We start from the raw sequence: 26,103 nt of genomic DNA on the forward strand, positions 1-26,103 counted from the left end.
CTTTTCGGAAGAAATGGGGGGATGGAAGCAAAAAAAATAAAATTGACCCCGTCAAGAAGCGAATAAGTTCACACGATAATTTTGATGTGGAATTTTGAGGCTGTCGAGGGAAAAATATAAGTTATGGCTCTCAGAAGAAGGGGAGGAAGAAATGGAAGCGAGAAAGTGATAACTGACCCTGTCAAGAAGGGAAGAAGTTCACAAGATAGTTTTGATGCGGAATTTCCGGTGAAAAATAAAAGTTATGGCTCTTGGAAGAAGGGGAGGAAAAAATGGAAGAGACAAAGCAATAACTGACCCCATCAAGAAGGGAATAAGTTCACACGGTAGCTTTGATGCGGAATTTCGAGGCTATGTCGAGGGAAAAATAAATGTTATGGCTCTAGGAAGAAAGGAGGGAAAAACAGAGGCGAAAAACGAAAATGGACCCAGTCAAGGGGGTCACAAGTTCACGATAGTCTTGACGCAGATTTTCGAGGCTATGTCGAGGGAAAAATAAAAAAATAATGGCTCTTGGAAAAATGGAATGATGAAACGGAGGTGAAAAAATGGAAATGGAACCCGCCAGAAAGGGATTAAGTTCACACGATAGTTCTGAACCGATTTTCAAGGCTATGACGAGGGAAAAATTTTTATTATGGCTCTCGGAAGAAGGGAGGAAAAACCAGAGGCGAAAAACAAAAATGGGCCCAGTCAAGAAGGGCATAAGTTCACGATAGTCTTGACTCGGATTTTCAAGGCTATGTTGAGGGAAAAATCATAAAATAATGGCTCTTGGAAAAAATGGGATGATGAAACGGAGGCAAAAAAATAAAAATGGAGCCCGTCAGAAAGGGAATAAGTTCACACGGTAGTCTTGAAGCGATTTTCGAAGCTATGGCGAGGGAAAAATTAAAATGAAGGCTCTTGGAAGGAGAAGAAATGGAGGCAAAAAAAAATAAAAAATGATCGCATCAAGAAGGGAATAAGTTCACACCGTAGTTTTTAAGCTATTTTTGAGGCTATTTGGAGGAGAAAATTAAAAAGAAATCATGGCTCTCGGCAGAAGAGAAGGAAGAAACGGAGGCGAAAAAACGAAAATTGACCCTGTCGAAAAGGGAGTAGGTTCACACAATAGTTTGATGATTTTCTGGCCCAAAAGACAATTTTTTGCTCCAAATACGCTTCCTCTTCACTAAAATGTATAAAAAAAAATACTTTTAGTGTTCATGGTTCATTTTTTTACCTCATGAAAATAAAAAAAACCTCATTATGTTATACCCAGAAAGGGAAAAGGCGCCAAAATTGGCAGTGAGGTAAAGGAAGAAATTAAAATGTCATACGCGCCAAAAAAGGGAGTAAAAAAAACGCACTGGGTGTGAGAAAACGAAAAACTGAGGAGTGTATTGTGGTCCTATCCGCCGTCTAACTGCCTTCCGCCGGCAGTGGGCGTGGCTAGCTACATCCCCTCTTCCCATTGGCTAATACGCGAGCGATTAGTAGGCGTGTCTCAGCCCAGCTCTGCCCTTTTCTAATTGGCTCCTGGTTTGTTATTGTTTTTTTTTTTTTTTTTTCCTAACCGGAAGTTTTAGAGTCGTAAAGCCCCGCCCTCCGCCGGAAACATGTGTTCCCGGAAGTTCCGGCGTCGTGAAGCAAAGGGGGGGATAAACAGGAATGGCGGAGGCAGCTGCGGCGGCGCCTGTTCCTCTCACATCAGCCGCAGCAGCAGGGAAGAGCCCGCTCCCCGCGTTCCCGGACAATCCCCCCGTGGGTGGTTGGACACGACAGGTGACTTGCAGGTCAGTGACGCCGGGGAGGGCAAGATGGCTGCTCAGTGGAGGTTGGGGGGAGTAGGTTATGTGAGGACACCTCTGTGAGAGAGTGTAATGGGGTCTCTGCTTATGTTTAGGGCTGGGGGGGTCTTTTGGAAGACATAGGGAGGTGGTTTGGCCATTGTGGATGATGATTTGGGTCTTATGTCGATTTTTGGGACAAATTAACCTGACTCTGGGAATATGTAGTAAGGAGAGGCAGGTGGTGGGGTAAATGGCAGTAATGCCCCTATAGTCGTGAAATTCCACTGATCTGGCAACTGATAATCCGGTAAATTGTATCGAAGTCTTTAAAACTGCAGTCGCCTCCTAGACGTCTCCCGAGCATCCCCCCCATACTCTGGAATTCTGTGCCGCCAGTCTTGGTACTTTAATATGGAACTTGAAAGCTTACAGCCTGCAATGACCCTGCTGCCACCTCACCACCAAAGCTTCCCCCACTATCCCGTAGAATGTAATCCCGCAAGAGCAGAGCCCTCTCCGCTCCGTACCTGTCTATCATTGCTAGTTTGTTCTCTGTAATTTGTCTGAATCTTGTATGTAATCCTATCATGTACAGCACCGTGGTCCTCTAAAAATATGCCCTTCTTAATATGACAGTCGTAAAGAGGACCTGTCTCCTGATGTGAAGAAAGTAAAAAATAATCTTTAGCTGGTGTAAATGTTGCTGTTCTGAATTCGGCTATTTCTTTCTTTTCTTCCTGCGCCTCTTCATTCCTAGGATATGGCTAACTTTCTTCCCTGTAAATCAATTTAGTCTTGTTATCCAAAGTGGGTGTAGTCCTCAAGAAGACATCTGCAGTAAAGAATTGAGGACCACTCCCAAAATAAGAGAACTTAATTCATATTCATATACAGGGAAGATGAGGCTGCATCTGGGTGATGGAGAGGCACAGGAACAAAAGAAACTTACACCAGGTTAAAAAAAATACATATTTATGGCAAGTTACAGATCTTTATTTTTAAAGGCCTACGTGATATGTTTGGTATCTGTTTTGTAACGGATTCAGTGACTGTGATGAATAAGAAATGTTCACACGAGAGTTGAATAAACAAAACTGAATTTACTTACCGTAATTTTCACTCTGTCAGACGCGCTTTTTTTCCCCCAAACTTGGGGGGAAAATAGGGGTGCGTCTTACAATGCGAATATACCTTTTTTGTGCTGCCACCGCCGCGCTGTGTCCCCCGAAAGCACTTTCCCAGAAGCAATCCACCGCACAGGGTACTGCAAGCATGGATGGAACGGCAGAGCCCCCCCACGCAGCACGGGACAGAGCGCGGTGACGGCAACACTGGGGACATAGCACAGCGGCAGCATCGGACACCTACACATCAAAACACCCCCTCTCATCCTAACAGCAATATTCCACTCCTGCCTCTTCCAGCAGCAACCCTGGGACCCCAGTTCCCACCACCCCCGGTAAACAATAAGACGTCTGAATTATAAGAAGCACCACCTGAAAATTTGGGGTGCGTCTTATAATCCGGATCGTCTTATAAAGCAAAAAATACGGTAAGAAATAAACACACATAAGCAATAAAGTAAAATAAATAATGTGCATCAAAAACAAGCATTTTTCATACATTAGATTCTCAAGGTAGAAGTCCATCAGCCTATGTCCATTTCTCCCCCCTCTCTCCCAAGGTTCCAGTCATCTTTTATATGTTAAACTGTCCATTGAAACTTATCTAAAGGTTTTGATCTTTTGATTGCCCATAGTATGTGTACCTGAGACTTAACAGCCTCCAATTAACATATAATTAACATATACAGGATAACATCTCTTTGAAAGTTCTGATAAGTTGACTCTCAGCTTTGAATATCAAAAGGCTCCTTTGTTAGAATGTAAATGTTAAGATTGTAACAAAAAAAAAGGTTAAGGCCCCTGTCTCACACTGCACACTGCACACTTTTGTGACACATCAGCGATCTCGCCAGCGAGATCGCTGTGTGTGACTGGGATCAGCGAGTGGCCTGGGCCGTTTTTCGATCGCTGGTCTCCCGCTGCCCAGCGCGCATCGCTGCGTGTGACATCGAGAGATCAGCGACGCTGGTTGCTAATGTAAACATCGGGTATCCAGGAGCCGCGGCTCCTGGAAACTGGCGTACACGCTGGTTTCCAAGGTAAATGTTGGGTATCCAGGAGTTGCGCGGCTCCTAGATACCCGATGTTTACCTTGGAAACCAGCGTGTACGCCGGTTTCCAAGGTAAACAACGGGTATCCAGGAGTCGCGCGGCTCCTGGATACCCAACGTTTACATTAGAAACCAGCGTAGCTGGTCTTGATCACTGGGGCTGTCTATGTGACAGCTCATCAGCCTAACGATGTCCCAGTGATCCCATCACGTCGGATCGTTGGTGAGATCGCTGGGACATCGTTTAGTGTGACAAGGCCAATAAAGGCCCCATCTGGACAACTAGGCCATCTGGTTGAAGACATCAGGATTGCAGGCTTATATACTGAAATAATTAGAACCATATCAATAATTAATATTGATTTGGAGTGTTGAAACCATTAAAAATAACTCTTGCAACAGTATCTTATTGCCTGTTATTGGACTTGTCGTTGCAGATATTTCATACACGGAGTCTGCAAAGAAGGAAACAACTGCCGCTATTCCCACGATCTGTCCACCAGCCACTCAACAATGATCTGCAGATACTATCAACGCGGGTGCTGCGCTTACGGAGACCATTGCAGGTGGGGGGACACTGCTGACAGCGCGCTTCTGTCCTCATCAGCCATAAAAGCTCGACTGCGATTAAATCTTTCTCACGCCTGTTCCATGTTCTCTTCTCATATTATTATTTTTTTACTTTTTTCAAGGTATGAACACTCAAAACCACTAAAGCACGAAATAATCGGAGACTCCTCTGGGGCGAGGAGTAGTCAACACGAGTCCCTCCCGGAAACCAGCAGCAACATTAACAGTAAGAAGGCAGCTAGCGAGTTGGTGGCTGGAGTCTCCCAAGCTGAAGACTGGGTCAATGCCGTGGAGTTTGTGCCGGGGCAACTCTACTGCGGACGGGGTAATTGCTGGGGAGGGACTTTTTTTTTTATTATTATTATTATTATGATTTAACTCTATTAGTTTTCAATTTATTGGGATAGCTCAGATGAAGAGGAAATGTAAGCGGGCACATCTACATGTGATAAACCTCTCATATTTATCAACTGGTTCCCTTAAGAGTATTATGGATCTATGCAGAAGCTTTCAAATGAGCGCAGGAAAGGCAGGCAGGGTGGACCATAAGTAATCATGCCTTATAAATTACTAGCTTACTGGGATACAGCAATACATTCGTCCTTGAGTTTGCAGCAAAATCCTCAAATGTTATAAAGTGATGGCGTATCACTAAGTCATGCCGTAAACGTGGTTTTCACAAGTGGTGGAGCTACAATGACAACGAAACTACAGTGTAGATCTCTCTACGTTGACACAGATAATGCCAGGTTCACATAGCATTTTGGCACCGTTTAACGAAGCGGTATTAACGCGATTTAACGCACCCAGAGGCTGCCATAACCTAGCGCATCGCTAATGCATGTCAAAATTGGCATGCGTTAGTGAAGTGCCGTTATGCTGTGATGGACCCCCGGATGCGATCTACCACGTTCGATGGTCCGTCACGACTAGCACAGAAGGAGCAGCTGCACTAATGCGATCGCACAAACGCATTCAAAAGAGTAGCGTTAGCGCAGTCCGTTTAACGCATGCGTTAAACGGACTGCATTAACGCTACGTGAACCTGGTCTGTGATTGTCTGCAAAGGAGATGCGCACTGCACGCAGACTGGAGAATCGCTGAACTGGCGGCATTCTAGTGCTGCCTGTGGTGGTTTTACATTACTAAAAGTAGTTGGGGACCACTATTGTCAAAAAGGAAACCACTTTAACTGTATTATTATACACTTTTATAGCGCCATTTATTCTATGGCGTTTTACATGTGAAAAGGGGCAAATATAGGCAAGTACAATAAACATGAGCAATACAAGACACACAAGTACAGCAGGAGAGAGGACCCTGCCCGCAAGGGCTCAGTCTACAGGGGATGGGTGAGGATGCACTAGGAGACTGTAGAGCTGGTCTTGCGGCGGTTCAGTAGACTGAGGATCACTGCAGGTTGTAGACTTGTCAGAACAGGTGGGTCTTCAGGCTCTTTTTGAAGGTTTCCATGGTAGGCGAGAGTCTGATGTGTTGGGGTAGAGAGTTCTAGAGTATGTGGGAAGGACGGGAGAAGCCTTGTATGCGGTTGTGGGAAGAAGAGATAAGAGGGGAGTAGAAAAGGAGATCTTGAGAGGGTTGATGGTTGCGTGTGGGTAAGTACCGGGAGACCATGTCACAGATGTATGGAGGAGACAGGTTGTGGATGGCTTTGTATGTCGTAGTTAGGGTTTTGAACTGGAGTCTCTGGACTATAGGAAGCCAATGAAGGGCCTGGCATACGGGAGAGCCTGGGGAATAACGGGGAAACAGGTGGATTAGTCGGGCAGCAGAGTGTAGGATGGATTGGAGTGGTGCTAGAGGGGAGATAAGGGCAATGCCACTAGTGTTTTTGTGGTTTCATGGTCAAGAAATGCACGGATCGGGGAAATACTTTTGAGTTTGAGACGGCAGGAGGAGGCAAGGGTTTGGATATGTGGTTTGAAAGAGAGGGCAGAGTCAAGGATCACCCCAAGGCACAGAGCATGCGGAACTGGGGAAAGTGACACTGACATTGATGGATAGGTCTGGTGGTGGTGGTGGGTGTGTGTGTGTGTGTGTGTGTGTGTGTGTGTGTGGGGGGGGGGGGGGGGGGGGGGGGTTAGCGTGTGAGATGGGGTAAAGATTAGGAATTCTGCTTTGTCCATGTTCAATTTTAGAAAGCGAGGAGAGAAGAAAGTTGAAATAGCAGACAGACATTGTGGGATTTCAGTCAGTTAAGAGGCGAGGTTGGGTCCAGATAGATCTGCGTTTCATTGGCATAGAGATGATACTGCAAACCATGAGATTCTATGAGCTGTCCCAGGCCGAAGGTGGGGATGAGTATGGGTCCTAGAACTGAGCCTTGAGGAACACTGACAGATGGGGGAAGGTATTTGGGTTTTCTGGCCGTGCCATCTTTGGGGAAATAAAGTATTACACAGTGCCAATACACATCTATTATTTATTTTTTTTTTTTTTTTTTAAATGGGGTGTATGGGGGAAAAAAAAAACATCCATGTATCACACACAAACCTACTGTGATCCTCCAGAGTCAGATTTCTAGTCCCTTTTTTAATGTGGCTATTGAAGTTTTTAGATTGAGATCTGGAATTAAAGATAACCAGAGGTAGAAGCTGTAACTTTACTCATCGAAAGTATTTACATGTAGTCTGAGTGAGTCCTCCAGAGAGCAGTGAGGAGGTGGGACCATGTCTGTCACTGGGTATGTGAAGCCCCCAGGGAGGAGACCATGGACTCGCATTCCTTTCCCTGGTGTCTCGATGCCATAGTTATAACCACTTACCCCTCCCCCATCACTGCAGAGCTTAATAATAAGGTAGAGGTTTCATCTTGGGGTCTTTTAAAGGCACTAAAACACTCATAACATGTTCTAGTGACTTGTTTATTTTTTTTCTTTTCTTGTCCTCATCTTTTAGAATTGACCCTCCCAGAGTAATGTGGGCTGAAATAGGAAAAAAAGTGAGGAATGTGGGCCCGGCCATTCAGATTATTCATCCTGTTTTGTTCTCATGTTACATGACATGATGTTTGTGGACCTTTTTAGGCTACTATAGGCCAAAATATTAGATGGACTGCCTTGTTTCTGCCTACGTATCGCAAACCTAATTGTCGGTCACAACTGATTATGTAGAATTCCTGAACGATGGATGCTTGAAATCAATAACTTTTGCTGACTATTAAGATCAGGCTTAGTTTGAGGGCTCTCTAGTGAGATCTTGCTGATTGTATGTTTTACCTGCAGCACCGTCCGGCCCGGACACTGACACTCAGGAAACTGCACGGCAAGAGGAGAACAAAGAGCAACCAGCTGACCCAGAGCTGAAGAAGCAGCTTTGTCCATACGCCACGGTGGGGGAGTGTCGCTATGGGGAAAACTGCGTGTATCTGCATGGAGACCCGTGTGATATGTGCGGGCTGCAGGTGCTTCATCCAACGGACACGTCGCAAAGGTCTCAGCATATTAAGGTAAAGAAGCTGATCGTGTATAGTCTAGGCGTATGGAAGTCTCCAACAAAAACCATGGATAAGACTTGATATATCCATTTTATTTTTTTGTTCTCTCCCTTTAGTCTTGCATTGAAGCTCACGAGAAGGACATGGAACTGTCATTTGCCATCCAGCGCAGTAAAGACATCGTGTGCGGGATTTGCATGGAGGTGGTTTACGAGAAAACGAACCCAAGCGAGAGACGTTTCGGTATCCTGTCCAACTGCAGTCACTCCTACTGCCTCAAGTGCATCCGCCGGTGGAGGAGCGCCAAGCAGTTCGAGAGCAAGATCATTAAGTGAGGGTGCATTACTTACATGGCTGTGGGTTGAAGGACCGATTAGACTAAAAGCTATGTAAAGTAGCCTTTTGTCCTGTTGGCATAGTCTTATTAATCATGGTCATGTATAATCTGACATATTTGGTTGTCCGTCAGAATTCTTCAGCGCCGTCTGTGGTGATGTGGTGACACTTCACCACAGACGGCGCTTTTGCTCAGGACCCTCAGCCCCTATCTGGACCTTTGTGCCCTGCCGGACTCTCCTGTATTGCTCTATTTGGGAGCTTTGTACTACTCTGCTGTGGCTTCTCTTTAATCCTTTTTTTTTCTCCTTTAAAGTGAGGTTTGATAAAGACCCTTTACAGGGTCGAAACGTTACCTTGACACTTTATTACTGTTGTGGAGACTTCAATAAATTCATCTACGTTATGCATGTGAAAAATCATATTTTGAATGTCGCTGTTTCTTCACTTCTATGACTTTAACTGGACTAGCTCCAGGTTCAGCCTGCACCTGCCCTGCACCTAACAGAATGCACGCCATTTATCTATAATTACTTGTTACACGTATACGGGGCTGGTCAGTTTCTGACCTGCTTCTCGGCAGTGCTTTGATCTCTTTGGATGTGACTCGTTGGGCCAGTGCTACATATCCGATCAGTCGTAAGACTAATCCTGGTGTGGACCCATTTATTTTCTATATACCTTTTTTTTTTTTTTTGCCTTCCACAGTATAAGTTTAGTCACTGATCTGCGTGAACCCACAACTTGAGCTTTGCCATTACTAACACTTCTTTTAGACATTCACAAGATCCACAGAAGAATCTGCTCAGATCAACTTGCAACCTAATGTGGCTTGTCAAGAAAAGCTGATTAGAAGGGAAACTTCCAACAAAATAATTCGGCTCTGCCGTTAAGAAGAAAAAGCAATCGCGTTAACCTGACCTGTCCTATTAATCCGGCCGCACATGCGGAGATCATTCTACCTCGGGTGACCGGGGCTGGAATAGCCCCTTTTAACTCTTGCAGCTTCTAAACGTATGACCCAGTCTAACCGGTCAGGGTCCCATTTGTGCAGACTAATGGATTTAGATTTAAAGTAATATGAGGCATTATTGACTGATGATATTCCGTTTTGCATGTTCACAGATCGTGTCCTGAATGTCGCATCACGTCAAATTTCATCATTCCAAGCGAATACTGGGTAGAGGAGAAGGAGGACAAGCAGAAGATGATCCAAAAGTACAAAGAGGCCATGAGGTAGTGTCTGCAGATTGCTACATAATGGTACATTGCTATGTTATGCCATGGCTTCATGATTCATGTTGGGTCTGACCTCTGAGCCTCACCAACCCTGAGAATAAAAGGAGGCAAAGATGCCATTTAGTGTTGCCGAGGTGTTCCCAGCTATTCGTCTGTGCAAAGAAATGCTGCCAGTCCCATATATTCAGTCAGAGAAAAATTTTAGATCTGGAGAAGGGGACATAATACCCTCACATTGAACACATGGGGAAGTGAGAGAAACTAATTAACTGAGGGAAAAAACTAACTAAAAGAGATCTGACACTTCCATCAAAGCAGGGGCCCCCTGCAGTGACCAGATAATTACATCAGGAAGATTTGCTGGGAAGAAAACAAAGTCTTAACATTTGTTTACGCAGAGGCGGAGAAATACACTTCCAAACCATAGATTTTCCTCTGAAAGGATCTTTGTAGCCATATGCAGTGGGTACGGAAAGTATTCAGACCCCTTTAAATTTTTCACTCTGTTTCATTGCAGCCATTTGGTTAAATTATAAAAAAAAAAAAGTTCATTTTTTTTCTCATTAATGTACACTCTGCGCCCCATCTTGACTGAAAAAGACAGAAATGTAGAAATTATTGCAAATTTATTAAAAAAGAAAACTGAAATCTCACATGGCCATAAGTATTCACACCCTTTCAGTATTGAGTAGATGCACCTTTTGCGCTAGTACAGCCATGAGTCGTCTTGGGAATGATGCAACAAGTTTTTCAACCCCTGGATTTGGGGATCCTCTGCCATTCTAACTTGCAGATCCTCTCCAGTTCTGTCAGGTTGGATGGTCAATGTTGGTGGGCAGCCATTTTCAGGTCTCCAGAGATGCTCAGTTGGGTTTAGGTCAGGGCTCTGGCTGGGCCAGTCAAGAATGGTCAGAGTTGTTCTGAAGCCACTCCTTTGTTATTTTAGCTGTGTGCTTAGGGTCATTGTCTTGTTGGAAGGTGAACCTTTGGCCAAGTCTGAGGTCCAGAGCTCTCTAGAAGAGATTTTCATCCAGGATATCTCTGTACGTGGCCACATTCATGCTTCCTTCAATGGCAACCAGTCTTTCTGTTCCTGCAGCTGAAAAACACCCCCATAGCATGATGCTGCCATCACCATGTTTCACTGTTGGTATTGTATTGGGCAGGTGATGAGCAGTGCCTGGTTTTCTCCACACATACCGCTTAGAATTATCACCAAAAAGTTCTATGTTCGTCTCATCCAACCAGAGAATCTTATTTCTCATAGTCTGGGAGTCCTTCATGTGTTTTTTAGTAAACTCTATGCGCGCTTTCATATGTCTGGCACTGAGGAGAGGCTTCCATCGGGCCACTCTGCCATAAAGGCCCGATTGGTGGAGGGCTGCAGTGATAGTTAACTTTGTGGAACTTTCTCCCATCTACCTACTGCATCTGTGGAGCTCAGCCACAGTGATCTTGGGGTTCTTCTTTACCTCTCTCCAAGGCTCTTCTCCCACGATTGCTCAGTTTGGCTGGACTGCCAGATCTAGGAAGACTTCTGGTAGTCACAAACTTCTTCCATTTAAGGACTATGGAGGCCACTGTGCTCTTAGGAACCTTGAGTACTGCAGAAATTCTTTTGTAACCTTGGCCAGATCTGTGCCTTGCCACAACCTGTCTCTAAGCTCCTTGGCCAGTTCTTTGACCTCATGATTCTCGTTTGGTCTGACATGCACTGTGAGATCTTATATAGACAGGTGCGCGCCTTTATAAATCAAGTCCTATCAGTTTAACCACAGCTAGAGTCCAGTGAAGGAGTAGAACCATCTCAGGGAGGATTACAAGGAAATGGACAGCATGAGACTTAAATATGAGTGTCTGAGCAAAGGGTCCGAATACTTATGACCATGTGATCATTTTTTTTTTTTCCGCAAAAATGTCTACATTTCTGGGTGTTTTTCAGTCAAGATGGGGTGCAAAGTGTACATTAATGATGAAAAAAATGAACTTTTTTGAATTTACCAAATGGCTGCAATGAAAGAGTGGAAAAATTTAAAGGGGTCTGAATACTTTCCGTACCCACTGTGCCAGTGGTCATTGATGAATATTGGGGTTTTCACTCATCTTGCGAATTATGGGAGATACATTTTCGTCATTGCTGCGACGGGACGAACTTAATGTATTCTCTCGTATCACCGTTAGGCTGACAGAAGTCATTCAACTTAAATATTGGTCTGATGAATGATGCTAATCCAGGTCATGTTTGCTCTATAATAAGGGTAAAATAGCGATAAGAAACATGACTACAATATCTACTGCCAGATTTTTCACATCCCACAATCTGCCCCACAAGAGCTCATCAAGGGGAGGTATATGGGCATAACCTTGATCTAATGAAAACAGAATTTGGGTTTACTTCATTGTGGAAGACACAGCTTGCTGTGAGTGTTCCATTTTCCTAATTGGAGCACTTCCCTCCATAAAGATAAGAGCTATTCCTGCAACATCAGGTTTTGTTCCTCTTATTTTTTTCTTTTATTTTTTTCTTTACGTAATTGTATATATCGTATTGTTTTGTTCAGGCCACAGGATTCATAAGCACTCTGCAAATACCCCCACACACGCACGCCTGTCGGGTGTGCAGTCTCTTGATATCTGGCAAATTGGTAAATTTATTCTGTTTCTTCTCCAGCAACAAATCTTGTCGTTATTTTGATGAGGGACGTGGCACCTGCCCATTCAGCGGCAACTGTTTCTACAAACACGCGTACCCCGATGGCCGTATAGAAGAACCACAGCCTCGTCAAAAAGGAGCGATGACTAGTAGATACCGGGTAAGTGTTCACAGCTCGTCCCTTTCGGAGTGAATACAGGTTCCAAACTAAAAACGAATATGGCGCCAGCCCTGTTTATAGGTTGTCTGGTAGTGCAGCGCAGATTCCATCTCAATGGAGCAGAGATTTGATGCCGGACACGATAACCTAAACACAATTAATGTTATCACCTATGGAAGGAATGGGTGTCATAGGCTTGATTATTGGGGGGTATGACCCGGAGAGCTCCTTTTGAATTTAGGTGATTTGAGTTCTGACTTCTTTAGCATCGTATAAGCTCACCGCAGCTACAGCAATGATGCAGTTTCTGGGCATCCAAAGAGCCGGACCCCAACTCCTCTTGTAGTTATTACCTGTACTGGAATTCCATGTGACTAATATGTGGGTCATGTATTGAGTTAATTTTGAGAATGATGGGGGAAGAAACAAATGTGCCAGCGGAAGAAGAGTGTGCAGATCTTGTAGGAGGCAGTGACCAACTCACTTGTGGCGATGGAGTTGCACAGGAATAAGTTGGGGCTTGCATGCCCAGACTCTGTTGATTTTTAAAACAGGTTCTCACAGCTGCACAGAGTATTTCAGGATATGAATATGCTATTGATGTTCCTAATACTTCAGATTCAAGCTTACGCTACTTTTATATATTTTTTTTTTTTTAATTTAATATCTCTATTTCTAGGCCCAGCGTAGGAACCGGTTTTGGGACTTCGAGGAGCGCGACGGCAGCGACCCTTTTGACGACGACGAAGAAGTAATGACCTTTGAACTGGGGGAAATGCTCCTAATGCTGTTGGCAGCGGGCGCCGACGAAGACCTAACAGACTCGGAGGACGAGTGGGACTTGTTCCATGAGGATCTGGACGATTTTTATGACCTGGACCTATAGCGCCAGTCAAAAATAAAAGGAGTTTGGACTGTCTGGGCAGCTTCAGACAGTAGCTATTTCCTGTGGTGTTGTGGCAGTGCCTGTGTTTCTCCTAGGCAGGCCTATCAATTCCAGGTGCTGTTGTAATAATTTTTATCCTAATGTCTGTCTTTTTTCCCCAGCCCTCTCCTTTTTCCTCCCCCAGAGTGATTGTTTCTCTGTTTCAAGGTATAAAAAAAAAAAAAATGAAATGAATAAAAAACAAATAATGCACAAAAGTATAAAATATAGAACCATGCGCAGTCTGTGGTTTATATAGATTTTGTACCTCCCAGGCAGGCTCCCTAGCACTGCACCAGTAGAGGGCGCTGATCCATTAGAGTTGCAAGTGATTTTTCTTCCCAAGTTTTCACCATCCACCATAAGATGGCCTCCTCACAGATTTTACCTCTACATCAGCCGAACTTGCTTGGCCGCTTTATTTTTTATTTTTTTTAAATTTCATGTGTTTCTATGGTTACAGACTGCAAATACACCCTGTGTCGTCAGGTCCCGCAGCCACAAGGGTATCAATCTGTTCCATGTGATTTACAATGGTGAATCAAAGCCAAGTTACTAGGGTTAATTTGTAATCGTAGACGTCCATAGACTTGCATCAGTGCTGTATACGTGAAATGATCTTGATGTGTTGTATCAAAACTATTTGGAAAGTTTGTTTGTGTATTAATTTGACTTGGTGTAGAGACAGAGAAATGAGAAGTTCTGACCAATAGGTGGCTAGGTGCTGGGACCCCACAACAGTCGATGAATAGGGGCAGAAGTTTCAAGGGGATTGTCCACTACTAGGACAACCACTTCTTGGTCTAAATGTATGGCACCGATTTTTATAAAAAAAAAAAACAAAACAAAAAAAAAACAAACCAAACTTATACTTGACTTCCTTGCTGTCGCGGTTCCAGCGGCGTCGGCCCTCGCGGTCCCTGGGCTCTCATGCTTTTAAGACGCGTGAGCCTGGCGCCCAATCATCGCTGGCGTCACTGTCTCCACCTTTGGATAAATCGAAGAAGAAGTAAGAAAGCAGACGTAGCCTGGACTTCTCTTGCTGTTCAATTCTGTCCGAATGCGGGGGACAGTGAAGCCAGTGCTGATTGGGTGCCTGACTCGCGTCATAACCGCACGAGAGCCCTGGAAATGCAAATGCCAATACTGCTGGAACGGGAGGGGAGTATTTATTTCATCTGGGCCAAGCATGGAATATTAGAAGGGGTTGTCCCAAGGAGTGGCCAACTTCTTTAAGCTGAGCTTTTGCAAACTGTCCATGGGATTAGAGGGGTTGTTGACTCTGACAACTCCTGAATCCCTATGTTTCCACCTAGTAAAATACCTGTTGCTGGCACTGGGGCTCCCGTGACACTTTGTTACACAATCCCTGTGGCTCCTCAGTAATTGGCTTCACTCTCTTCTTCCACAGGAGTAATGTGACATCTGGAGGAAGTGAGGGAGCAGCTGCAGCTCTTATTTCCTCTGGATATTGTCCAATGGAGAGTAGAGTGAAGCCAGGATTTCACTGGTTTTGCTGTACGATGAGGTTGCATTGAGGGCAGTTCCCTCTCTTCTGTTCTGCTTTGTTGATGGAGCTTCACAGACATGTTGATTTTAACAGCTGGCTCCCCACTGCCTAACAGCGGGGAGCCAGTGATCAATCGATAAGATAGTAGCAGTAATGCCCCTTTGAGAAAGCAGAATTGAAGGAGGTGTTATGGGAGGCAGGAAAATCACTGCTGTAGGAGGCAGGCAGTTAGCAGCTGCTCGGCCCCATAAGAGAAAAGAAGTAAAAGTCCCAGATAACCCCCCTTTATGGGTTTCTTTTTCCATTGCTCACTGCTGCCGTTATGAGAGGGGCTAGTGATGTTGGTGGACGGGTGCCTGACAGGTTCCAACGTTGTCGGCACCACTTGTAGTGAGTGGCGCTGGAGATGCCTGTGGAGTAATACTTCCATTATTAGCCCTCTTTGTGGATTGGTCACATACCTTTTGAGATTCCCTACCACAACTTAGTCACTGCTTAGGATGACATATACGCTCTGTCCGATAGACTACTTTAGTGTACAGCATGAAAGCCGGGATCTTCAGCTGCTAGGAACTTGCAACTCCCAGCATGCTGGGCACTGTAGTTCACTATGATTTACATGCTGTAGACTACTTCCCTAATAACAGCAGGTGACAAGCGTCTAAGTTTATTGGAATTTTACTAATCCTATATGATGTCAGGTTTATGACCAGCCTGGAGGTAAGTGGCCCAGTGCCAGGCTCACAAAGCGGAAATGTCCCATTGGATTGTTTTCCGGTCAAACAAGTTTGCAGCATTAAATGCCACCAGCTGTCTCATGTAAGAAAACCTTCAATATTAGGAGGGGGGGGGGTCACTTATTTTTAACCATTCAGGTCAATTGTCTGTCAGCTGTGCCACTCAAGCTGCTGGGAAACTACTGCTGTAAATGGAACTGTTTGATTTCCCTGCAGTGCCCCCACAGGAAAAAGGAAGCATTACACATGTCTCGCTATAAATTGGCTGATTTGTTGGGTACTAGTAATGATTGTATTGTTGGTAGACATTGATGAAGGGTGCCTATAGCTTAAAGGTTTTTGACATTTGGATTTCCAAATCATACCTCACCACCTGTGCGCTTGACCCCCATCCCTTCCCACCTGCTCCCCAACCTCACTAACATGATCATTCCAGCCTTAACCCATCTCTTCAACCTATCGCTATCTTCTGGTACCTTCCTCTCTGCCTTCAAACATGCCACTATCACACCCATCCGCAAAAAATCCAACCTTGACCCAACTGCTATGCCTAGCTATCGCCCCATATCACTGCTCTCGTTTGCTTCCAAACTCCTTGAACAGCATGTCCATGCTCAACTTTCCTCCCACCTCTCATCTAAATCCCTCCTTGACATCCTGCAATCTGCCTTCCGCCCCCACCACTCCACTGAAACTGCCCTGACCAAAATTACTAATGACTTACAGCCAAAGCCAACACAGTTCTCCATCCTCCTCGACCTGTCCTCTGCCTTCAACAGTTGACCACTGTCTACTGCTACAGACTCTTTCTTCCCTTGGCACCTTGCCCTCTCCTGGATCTCCTTTTACCTTTCTGACCGCACATTCAGCGTCTCCCACTCCCACACTACCTCCTCATCCCGCCCCTCTCTGTTGGAGTCCCCCAAGGCTCTGTCCTGGGGCCCCTACTTTTTTCCATCTATACTCTTGGCCTAGGACAACTCATGAAGTCCCATGGCTTCCAGTACCACCTGTATGCGGACGACTCTCAGATCTACCTCTCTGGCCCAGATGTCACCTCTCTGCTGTCCAGAATCCCGGAGTGTCTATCAGCCATATCCTCCTCCTCTCGCTTCCTAAAACTCAATTTAGACAAATCCAAACTCATTATCTTTCCTCCATCTCGTGTATCTCCCCTACCCGATTTATCTATTACTAGCTGAAGAGCCCGGCGTTGCCTGGGCATAGTAACCAACTGTGATTAGTTATAACAAATTATAATGATTCTATTGCACATAAAAACCGTGCATCTAATCCTATCCTGTGTGATACTGCCTGCTGAGCCGTGTATCTAATCCTATTCTGTGTGATACTGCCTGCTGAGCCGTGTATCTAATCCTATCCTGTGTGATACTGACTGCTGAGCCGTGTATCTAATCCTATCCTGTGTGATACTGACTGCTGAGCCGTGTATCTAATCCTATCCTGTGTGATACTGACTGCTGAGCCGTGTATCTAATCCTATCCTGTGTGATACTGACTGCTGAGCCGTGTATCTAATCCTATTCTGTGTAATACTGTTTGCTGAGCCGTGTATCTAATACTATTCTGTGTGATACTGTGTGCTTAGCCATGTATCTAATCCTATCCTGTGTGATACTGTTGCTGAGCCATGTATCTAATCCTATCCTGTGTGCTGAGCTGTGTATCTAATCCTATCCTGTTTGATACTGACTGCTGAGCCGTGTATCTAATCCTAGTTTGTGATGCTGTCTGCTGAGCCATGTATCTAATACTATTCAGTGTGATACTGTGTGCTGAGCCATGTATCTAATCCTATCCTGTGTGATACTGTTGCTGAGCTGTGTATCTAATCCTATCCTGTGTGATACTGACTGCTGAGCCATGTATCTAATCCTATCCTGTGATACTGTGTGCTGAGCTGTGTATCTAATCCTGTGTGATACGGACTGCTGAGCTGTGTATCTAATCCTATCCTGTGTGATACTAACTGCTGAGCTGTGTATCTAATACTATCCTGTGTGATACTGACTGCTGAGCCATGTATCTAATCCTATTCTGTGTGATACTGTGTGCTGAGCCGTGTATCTAATCCTATCCTGTGATACTGACTGCTGAGCCGTGTATCTAATACTATTCTGTGTGATACTGTGTGCTGAGCCGTGTATCTAATCCTATTCTGTGATACTGTCTGCTGAGCCGTGTATCTAATCCTATCCTGTGTGATACTGTCTGCTGAGCCGTGCATCTAATCCTATCCTGTGTGATACTGACTGCTGAGCCATGTATCTAATCCTATCCTGTGTGATACTGACTGCTGAGCCGTGTATCTAATCCTATCCTGTGTGATACTGACTGCTGAGCCGTGTATCTAATCCTATCCTGTGTGATACTGACTGCTGAGCCGTGTATCTAATCCTATCCTGTGTGATACTGACTGCTGAGCCGTGTATCTAATCCTATCCTGTGTGATACTGACTGCTGAGCTGTGTATCTAATCCTCTCCTGTGTGATACTGACGGCTGAGCTGTGTATCTAATCCTATTGTGTAATACTGTTTGCTGAGCCGTGTATCTAATCCTATTCTGTGTGATACTGTCTGCTGAGCTGTGTATCTAATCCTATTCTGTGTAATACTGTTTGCTGAGCTGTGTATCTAATACTATTCTTTGTGATACTGTGTGCTGAGCTGTGTATCTAATACTATCCTGTGTGATACTGACTGCTGAGCCGTGTATCTAATACTATTCTGTGTGATACTGTGTGCTGAGCCGTGTATCTAATCCTATCCTGTGATACTGACTGCTGAGCCGTGTATCTAATACTATTCTGTGATACTGTGTGCTGAGCCGTGTATCTAATCCTACCTGTGATACTGACGGCTGAGCCGTGTATCTTATACTATTCTGTGTGATACTGTGTGCTGAGCCGTGTATCTAATCCTATTCTGTGTGATACTGACTGCTGAGCCGTGTATCTAATCCTATCCTGTGATACTGACTGCTGAGCCGTGTATCTAATACTATCCTGTGTGATACTGTGTGCTGAGCCATGTATCTAATCCTATCCTGTGATACTGTTGCTGAGCCATGTATCTAATCCTATCCTGTGTGCTCAGCTGTGTATCTAATCCTATCCTGTTTGATACTGACTGCTGAGCCGTGTATCTAATCCTAGTTTGTGATGCTGTCTGCTGAGCCATGTATCTAATACTATTCTGTGTGATACTGTGTGCTGAGCCATGTATCTAATCCTATCCTGTGATACTGTTGCTGAGCTGTGTATCTAATCCTATCCTGTGTGATACTGACTGCTGAGCCATGTATCTAATCCTATCCTGTGATACTGTGTGCTGAGCCATGTATCTAATCCTGTGTGATACGGACTGCTGAGCTGTGTATCTAATCATATCCTGTGTGATACTAACTGCTGAGCTGTGTATCTAATACTATCCTGTGTGATACTGACTGCTGAGCCATGTATCTAATCCTATTCTGTGTGATACTGTGTGCTGAGCCGTGTATCTAATCCTATCCTGTGATACTGACTGCTGAGCCGTGTATCTAATACTATTCTGTGTGATACTGTGTGCTGAGCCGTGTATCTAATCCTATTCTGTGATACTGTCTGCTGAGCTGTGTATCTAATCCTATCCTGTGTGATGCTGAGCCGTGTATCTAATCCTATCCTGTGTGATGCTGAGCCGTGTATCTAATCCTATCCTGTGTGATGCTGAGCCGTGTATCTAATCCTATCCTGTGATACTGACTGCTGAGCCGTGTATCTAATCCTATCCTGTGTGATACTGACTGCTGAGCCGTGTATCTAATCCTATCCTGTGTGATACTGACTGCTGAGCCGTGTATCTAATCCTATCCTGTGTGATACTGACTGCTGAGCCGTGTATCTAATCCTATCCTGTGTGATACTGACTGCTGAGCCGTGTATCTAATACTATCCTGTGTGATACTGACTGCTGAGCCATGTATCTAATCCTATTCTGTGTGACACTGTGCTGAGCCGTGTATCTAATCCTATCCTGTGATACTGACTGCTGAGCCGTGTATCTAATACTATTCTGTGTGATACTGTGTGCTGAGCCGTGTATCTAATCCTATTCTGTGATACTGTCTGCTGAGCCATGTATCTAATCCTATCCTTTGTGATACTGTCTGCTGAGCCGTGCATCTAATCCTATCCTGTGTGATACTGACTGCTGAGCCGTGCATCTAATACTATTCTGTGTGATACTGTGTGCTGAGCGTGTATCTAATCCTATCCTGTGTGCTGAGCTGTGTATCTAATCCTATCCTGTTTGATACTGACTGCTGAGCCGTGTATCTAATCCTAGTTTGTGATACTGTCTGCTGAGCCGTGTATCTAATACTATTCTGTGTGATACTGTGTGCTGAGCCATGTATCTAATCCTATCCTGTGTGATACTGTTGCTGAGCTGTGTATCTAATCCTATCCTGTGTGATACTGTGTGCTGAGCTGTGTATCTAATCCTGTGTGATACTGACTGCTGAGCCGTGTATCTAATCCTATCCTGTGTGATACTGTCTGCTGAGCCGTGTATCTAATCCTATCCTGTGTGATGCTGAGCCGTGTATCTAATCCTATCCTGTGTGATGCTGAGCCGTGTATCTAATCCTATCCTGTGTGATACTGACTGCTGAGCTGTGTATCTAATCCTATCCTGTGATACTGACTGCTGAGCCGTGTATCTAATCCTATCCTGTGTGATACTGACTGCTGAGCCGTGTATCTAATCCTATCCTGTGTGATACTGACTGCTGAGCCGTGTATCTAATCCTATCCTGTGTGATACTGCCTGCTGAGCCGTGTATCTAATCCTATCCTGTGTGATACTGACTGCTGAGCCGTGTATCTAATCCTGTCCTGTATGATACTGACTGCTGAGCCGTGTATCTAATCCTATCCTGTGTGATACTGACTGCTGAGCCGTGTATCTAATCCTATCCTGTGTGATACTGACTGCTGAGCCGTGTATCTAATCCTATCCTGTGTGATACTGACTGCTGAGCCGTGTTTCTAATCCTATCCTGTGTGATACTGACTGCTGAGCTGTGTATTTAATCCTATCCTGTGTGATACTGCCTGCTGAGCCGTGTATCTAATCCTATTCTGTGTGATATTGCCTGCTGAGCCGTGTATCTAATCCTATCCTGTGTGACACTGCCTGCTGAGCCGTGTATCTAATCCTATCCTGTGTGATACTGACTGCTGAGCCGTGCATCTAATCCTATCCTGTGTGATACTGACTGCTGAGCCGTGCATCTAATCCTATCCTGTGTGATACTGACTGCTGAGCCGTGCATCTAATCCTATCCTGTGTGACACTGACTGCTGAGCCGTGTATCTAATCCTATCCTGTGTGATACTGACTGCTGAGCTGTGCATCTAATCCTATCCTGTGTGATACTGACTGCTGAGCCGTGCATCTAATCCTATCCTGTGTGTTACTGACTGCTGAGCCGTGCATCTAATCCTATCCTGTGTGATACTGACTGCTGAGCTGTGTATCTAATCCTGTCCTGTGTGATACTGACTGCTGAGCCGTGCATCTAATCCTGTCCTGTGTGATACTGACTGCTGAGCCGTGCATCTAATCCTATCCTGTGTGATACTGCTGAGCCGTGCATCTAATCCTATCCTGTGTGATACTGACTGCTGAGCTGTGTATCTAATCCTATCCTGTGTGATACTGACTGCTGAGCCGTGCATCTAATCCTATCCTGTGTGATACTGACTGCTGAGCCGTGCATCTAATCCTATCCTGTGTGATACTGACTGCTGAGCCGTGCATCTAATCCTATCCTGTGTGATACTGACTGCTGAGCTGTGCATCTAATCCTATCCTGTGTGATACTGACTGCTGAGCTGTGTATCTAATCCTATCCTGTGTGATACTGCTGAGCTGTGTATCTAATCCTATCCTGTGTGATACTGACTGCTGAGCTGTGTATCTAATCCTGTGTGATACTGACTGCTGAGCCGTGTATCTAAGGCTGGAGTCACACATAGTGACACACCAGCGATCCTGACAACGATATCAATGTGTCGGGATCGCTGGTGAATCGCTACATGATCGCTGGTGAGCTGTCAGACAGCTTCACCAGCGATCAGCACAGCGACGCCGAGCGCCCGGTGTCGCTGTGCACGTTAGCAACCAGCGCGTTGATGCAGGAAGCTGGTAACTAGCGTACACATTGGGTATCCAAGGGACGTGCGTCCCTAGATACCCGATGTGTACATTAGTTACCAGCACATCGCTGGTCTCCCGCCTGTCACACGCAGCGATGCGTGGTGGCCAGCGGGAGACCAGCGACCAAAAAAAAGTCTTGGTCTTTCCTGCAGCGCTCAGCGATACCGGCAGGGGGGCTGATCGCTGTCACACACAGCGATCTCGCTGGTGAGATCGCTATGTGTGACGGGGCCTTAATCCTATCCTGTGTGATACTGGGCTCCCCCTGCAGTCTGTGTCAGAGGGTGGTCTGTGTCGGCACGGTAATAGTGTTATTTCCAGCTTTACAGAAGGACGATAACACCATAGAAATGATAAGAATAATCGGCCTCAGTTACCACAACTGTCTACAAAAAAAACTGTTGCTGATAGCGACCAATCACAGCTCATTTTTCATCTTTTAAACAGCTCTGGGACAGTGTGGTGAGTTTTGAGTGGCGACTTTTGTGTTTGGACTTTTATGTGGTGAGGTTGGTGTATGTGTGGTGAGATGTGTGCTGAGGGTGGTACATGTGGTGAAGCATGTGGTAGTGTATGGCGCATTGTGTGTGTGTGTGTGTTCACATCCCCGTGTGTGGTGAGTATCCCATGTCAGGGCCCCACCTTAGCAACTGTACGGTATATACTCTTTGGCGCCATCGCTCTCAATCTTTCAGTCCCCCTTGTTCACATCTGGCAGCTGTCAATTTGCCTCCAACACTTTTCCTTTCACTTTTCCCCATTATGTAGATAGGGGCAAAATTGTTTGGTGAATTGGAACGCGTGGGGTCAAAATTTCGCCTCACTACATAGCCTGTGACGCTCTCAGGGTCCAGACGTGTGACTGTGCCAAATTTTGTGGCTGTAGCTGCGACAGTGCGGATGCCAATCCCGGACATACATACAAACACACATAGAGCTTTATATACTAGATGGTAAATGGCATCACACTCTCTCCCGCACCTGAAATCCACTGCCTCGGAGTAACTCTCGACTCTGCCCTGTCCTTCAAACCACACACCCAAACTCTTGTCACCTCCTGTCGCCTCCAACTCAAAAAATATTTCCAGAATTCGTCCCTTCCTCAGCCCTCAATCTACTAAAACTCTTGTACATGCCCTCATTCTTTCCCGCCTTGACTACTGCAACACTCTCCTATGTGGCCTCCCTGCTAACTCTCTTGCACCACTCCAGTCTGTCCTCAACTCTGCTGCCCGACTAATCCACCTCTCTCCTCCCCTCTGCAAATCCCTCTATTGGCTCCCAATTCCCCAACGAATCCAGTTCAAACTACTAACACTGACTGACAAAGCCAGTCAACAACCTTTCCCCTCCCTGTATCTCTGAACTAATCTCCCTATATCTTCCCTCACGTAATCTTCGGTCCTCCCATGACCTCCTACTCTCCTCCACACTCATTCGTTCCTCACACAACCGCCTCCAAGATTTCTCCCGAATATCCCCTATCCTCTGGAATGCCATGCCTCAACACGTCCGATTATCCACCACCCTCAGATCCTTCAAACGGAACCTGAAAACCCATCTCTTCAGGAAAGCTTACAGCCTGCAATAACCATTCTGCCGCCTCACCACCGCCTGAGCTGCCGCCTCATCACCACCAGAGCTGCTGCACCCCCGACCTTCTGTCTCTTCCCCACTACCCCGTAGGATGTAAGTCCGCAAGGACAGGGTCCCCTTCCCTCTGTACCAGTCCGTCATTGTAAATTTGTTTACCTTCACCAGGGATCTGAAATAAGGCTTCAAGCAATTTCTCATATCTTACTTTCAAATTGCCCACCGTTTCATGTATTCAGCTCCTATCCACACCTATGCGCCTCCGTGGTTACAGATAAGCCCCTTGTTGCCTGTTCTTGTAGTTGTGTGCTATTCTGTTATGTAGAGACCATAAGGAAAGAGGACAAATGGTAGGAAGGGAGGTCCTGACTGCAGGATCAGACTACATGAGGTCTAGTTGTAGTCTGTTACCATGGAGACCACACTTTAATTTCATCGAGGTTCTCTAGAATTTCCGATCCATAGAAGGTAAAAAAAAAAAAGAAATGGCTTCAAAAGTATACACACTTTTTAAGTTAATGAATTGCTTCCTTTGTGTGATAAGTATAGGGCTATGATGTCTGTTCATCAAAGGCTGCCGCACCTGTTTCTGCGCCGGCGACCTTTGTTCAGCTCAGTGTCGGGCAGGGGCAATAAAGGATACAAATGTTGTTCTAGATCTTCTGTTTGTTCCGTGCACCTTATCTCCACCCTGATAAGGCCGAGCCTCATTATTAAATGGGTCATATATGGACTCTCGCTGCAGGGAGGAGGGTCATTTTTCATACGGTGGGACCCTTTTTTCCGTAGCACTGGGCAGGATTCTAAACATTACCGCGTAGGTGACCGTAAAACCTATGGAACGTCCTCAATGTTGTCGATCCAGTTTATCCCGTACGACGTCGCACTCTTGGCATCCCGGCTATAAATTCATATACAATTTCTGCGGTGTGTCACACGTGCAATTAGCATGATCGGATAGAATCCGGTTTACGAGACCGTCACCTTGTTTGTGGTCAGTCCGAACGAGCAAGAGTTTTGTTTGTTTTTTTTTGGATGGAAAAATCTGATGTTTAGGAGAAATCCAATTTAAAAATCCATGTCTCTTCACAAGGTTTTTTTTTTACGCCTCTTGTAAGTTTACTTTTTTTTTATCTTGTATTTTGTCTGAAATGACCACAGTGTGAACGTGCTCTTAGGCCTCTTTCACACATCAGTTTTTTGCCTTCAGGCGCGATCCGGCTTTTTTTGGAAAAACCGGATCCGGCAAAATGCAATGCCGGATCCGTTTTTTCCCCATTGACTTGCATTAGCGCCGGATCGTGCCGGATGGCATTGCGTTTCATCCGTTTTTTGCCGGATCCGGCAACTTGTCTCATTCCGGCGTCTTGAAAAAACGTCTACTGTAACGTTTTTTGTCTCCGGCGAAAAAGCCGGAAGCGCCGGATCCGGCGCTTCCAGCTTTTTGCTACAATGAAAGTCTATGGGCGCCGGAATGCGCCGGATCCAGAAAAAGACGGATCCAGCAACCGGATCCGTTTTTTTTAAGTCTGCGCATGCTCAGATCCAATTGGCCAGCCGCCAGGAACAGAGACGGATCCAGCAAAAAAACGGATCCGTTTCTACAGTTCTCCAAAATTTATGCCGGATCCGTTTTTTCTAAAAAAAGCCGGATCCTGCCTGACGGCAAAAAACTGATGTGTGAAAGTAGCCTTACACGGTGCCTGTATGATGCGGCTCATTTCTTTGGTTTTAAAGTTGTTTTTTTGGGTGAAAAAATACACTGTATGAAAAGGAATGTATCTTTCCCATTGAAATCAATAGGAAGAGGGGTTTTTTTTACTATGGATTTTTAAACTAATCCATATCATGTTTGTGTTTTTTTTCCACATGGAAAAAAAAAACTCTATGCACACTACAGTAATAAGTTGCTCATTCAAAGTTTTTGAAGCAGATCCGTTTCTAAAGTCATGGCAAAAAAAATAAAAAATTTGAAGGGGTAATCTCATCTCCAAAATCCTCTCCCAATATGTACTAGGAGTAGTAATAATAGCAAATACCTCCAATTAGAAATGTAATATAGTTCTTCTGATTAGCTATGTTGCTTACCCTATGTGCAGGGAATTGCAGTAGCTTAGGTATCCATGGTTACGATCACTAACAACTAACTGTCACTATATCTGTGGTCATAACCATGGATACCTAAGCTACTGCACATGGGGTAAGTGACATAGCAAATCAGAAGAACTGTACGTAATTTCTGATTGGAGGTGATTGCTAATATTATTACACCTACTACATATTGGGATAGGATCTTGGAGATGGGAATACCCCTTTTACCTAAAATGAAGCATCATGTCAATTCTTGAGGTGTTTCTACTTAGGGGGAATAAAAACATGAAAATTTGACGATACAACAGATTCTAATAGAAAAACTTCACCCAGAAAAACCCTCAAACTTTTTTTTTTTTTTCCATGTGCTTGTTAAGATCTATACTTTTCATCCTGAAAAATCGACATTAAAAAAGCTACGTGAACATATATGGAATTTAAACAGTTTTTGACGTGGATTTGGAGCAGATTCCGCTCCGAAATTCCACATGAAATCAGCTTCAAATACTCTCTGAACTTTTTATTAATTTCAAAGGAAACACATTGCTGTAAAACAGTTTGAGCCATTTCTGCTTAAAACCAAAAAATGCTCCAAATGTGACCTCTGAATCAACTGGTGTAAAAAAAAAAACACATTCTCCTTGTGAACAAAA

General features: G+C 44.9%; 1 protein-coding gene across 1 annotated transcript; it reads left to right on the forward strand.

Annotated features, from left to right (window-relative positions):
- Nucleotides 1-1,585: 1,585 nt before the first annotated feature.
- On the forward strand, nt 1,586-13,523 carry MKRN1 (makorin ring finger protein 1). The gene is made up of 8 exons (XM_073567615.1): nt 1,586-1,778; nt 4,389-4,517; nt 4,644-4,846; nt 7,766-7,989; nt 8,094-8,308; nt 9,439-9,549; nt 12,224-12,365; nt 13,045-13,523. Exons 1-8 carry the CDS (start codon nt 1,654-1,656, stop codon nt 13,249-13,251), a joined length of 1,356 nt encoding a protein of 451 aa, XP_073423716.1. The 5' UTR covers nt 1,586-1,653; the 3' UTR covers nt 13,252-13,523.
- Nucleotides 13,524-26,103: the final 12,580 nt, after the last annotated feature.

This window comes from Dendrobates tinctorius, unplaced genomic scaffold (assembly GCF_039654945.1).
Source record: "Dendrobates tinctorius isolate UK_male_01 unplaced genomic scaffold, ASM3965494v1 ptg000020l, whole genome shotgun sequence".
NCBI lineage: Eukaryota > Metazoa > Chordata > Amphibia > Anura > Dendrobatidae > Dendrobates > Dendrobates tinctorius.

Bases quoted from the DNA above. Each gene is read 5' to 3' on its own strand.
- MKRN1 (XM_073567615.1), top strand. From the start codon at position 1,654: ATGGCGGAGGCAGCTGCGGCGGCGCCTGTTCCTCTCACATCAGCCGCA. The intron at 1,779-4,388 runs GTCAGTGACGCC...TTGTCGTTGCAG, and splicing joins ACACGACAGGTGACTTGCAG to ATATTTCATACACGGAGTCT. The intron at 4,847-7,765 runs GTAATTGCTGGG...TTTTACCTGCAG, and splicing joins GCAACTCTACTGCGGACGGG to CACCGTCCGGCCCGGACACT.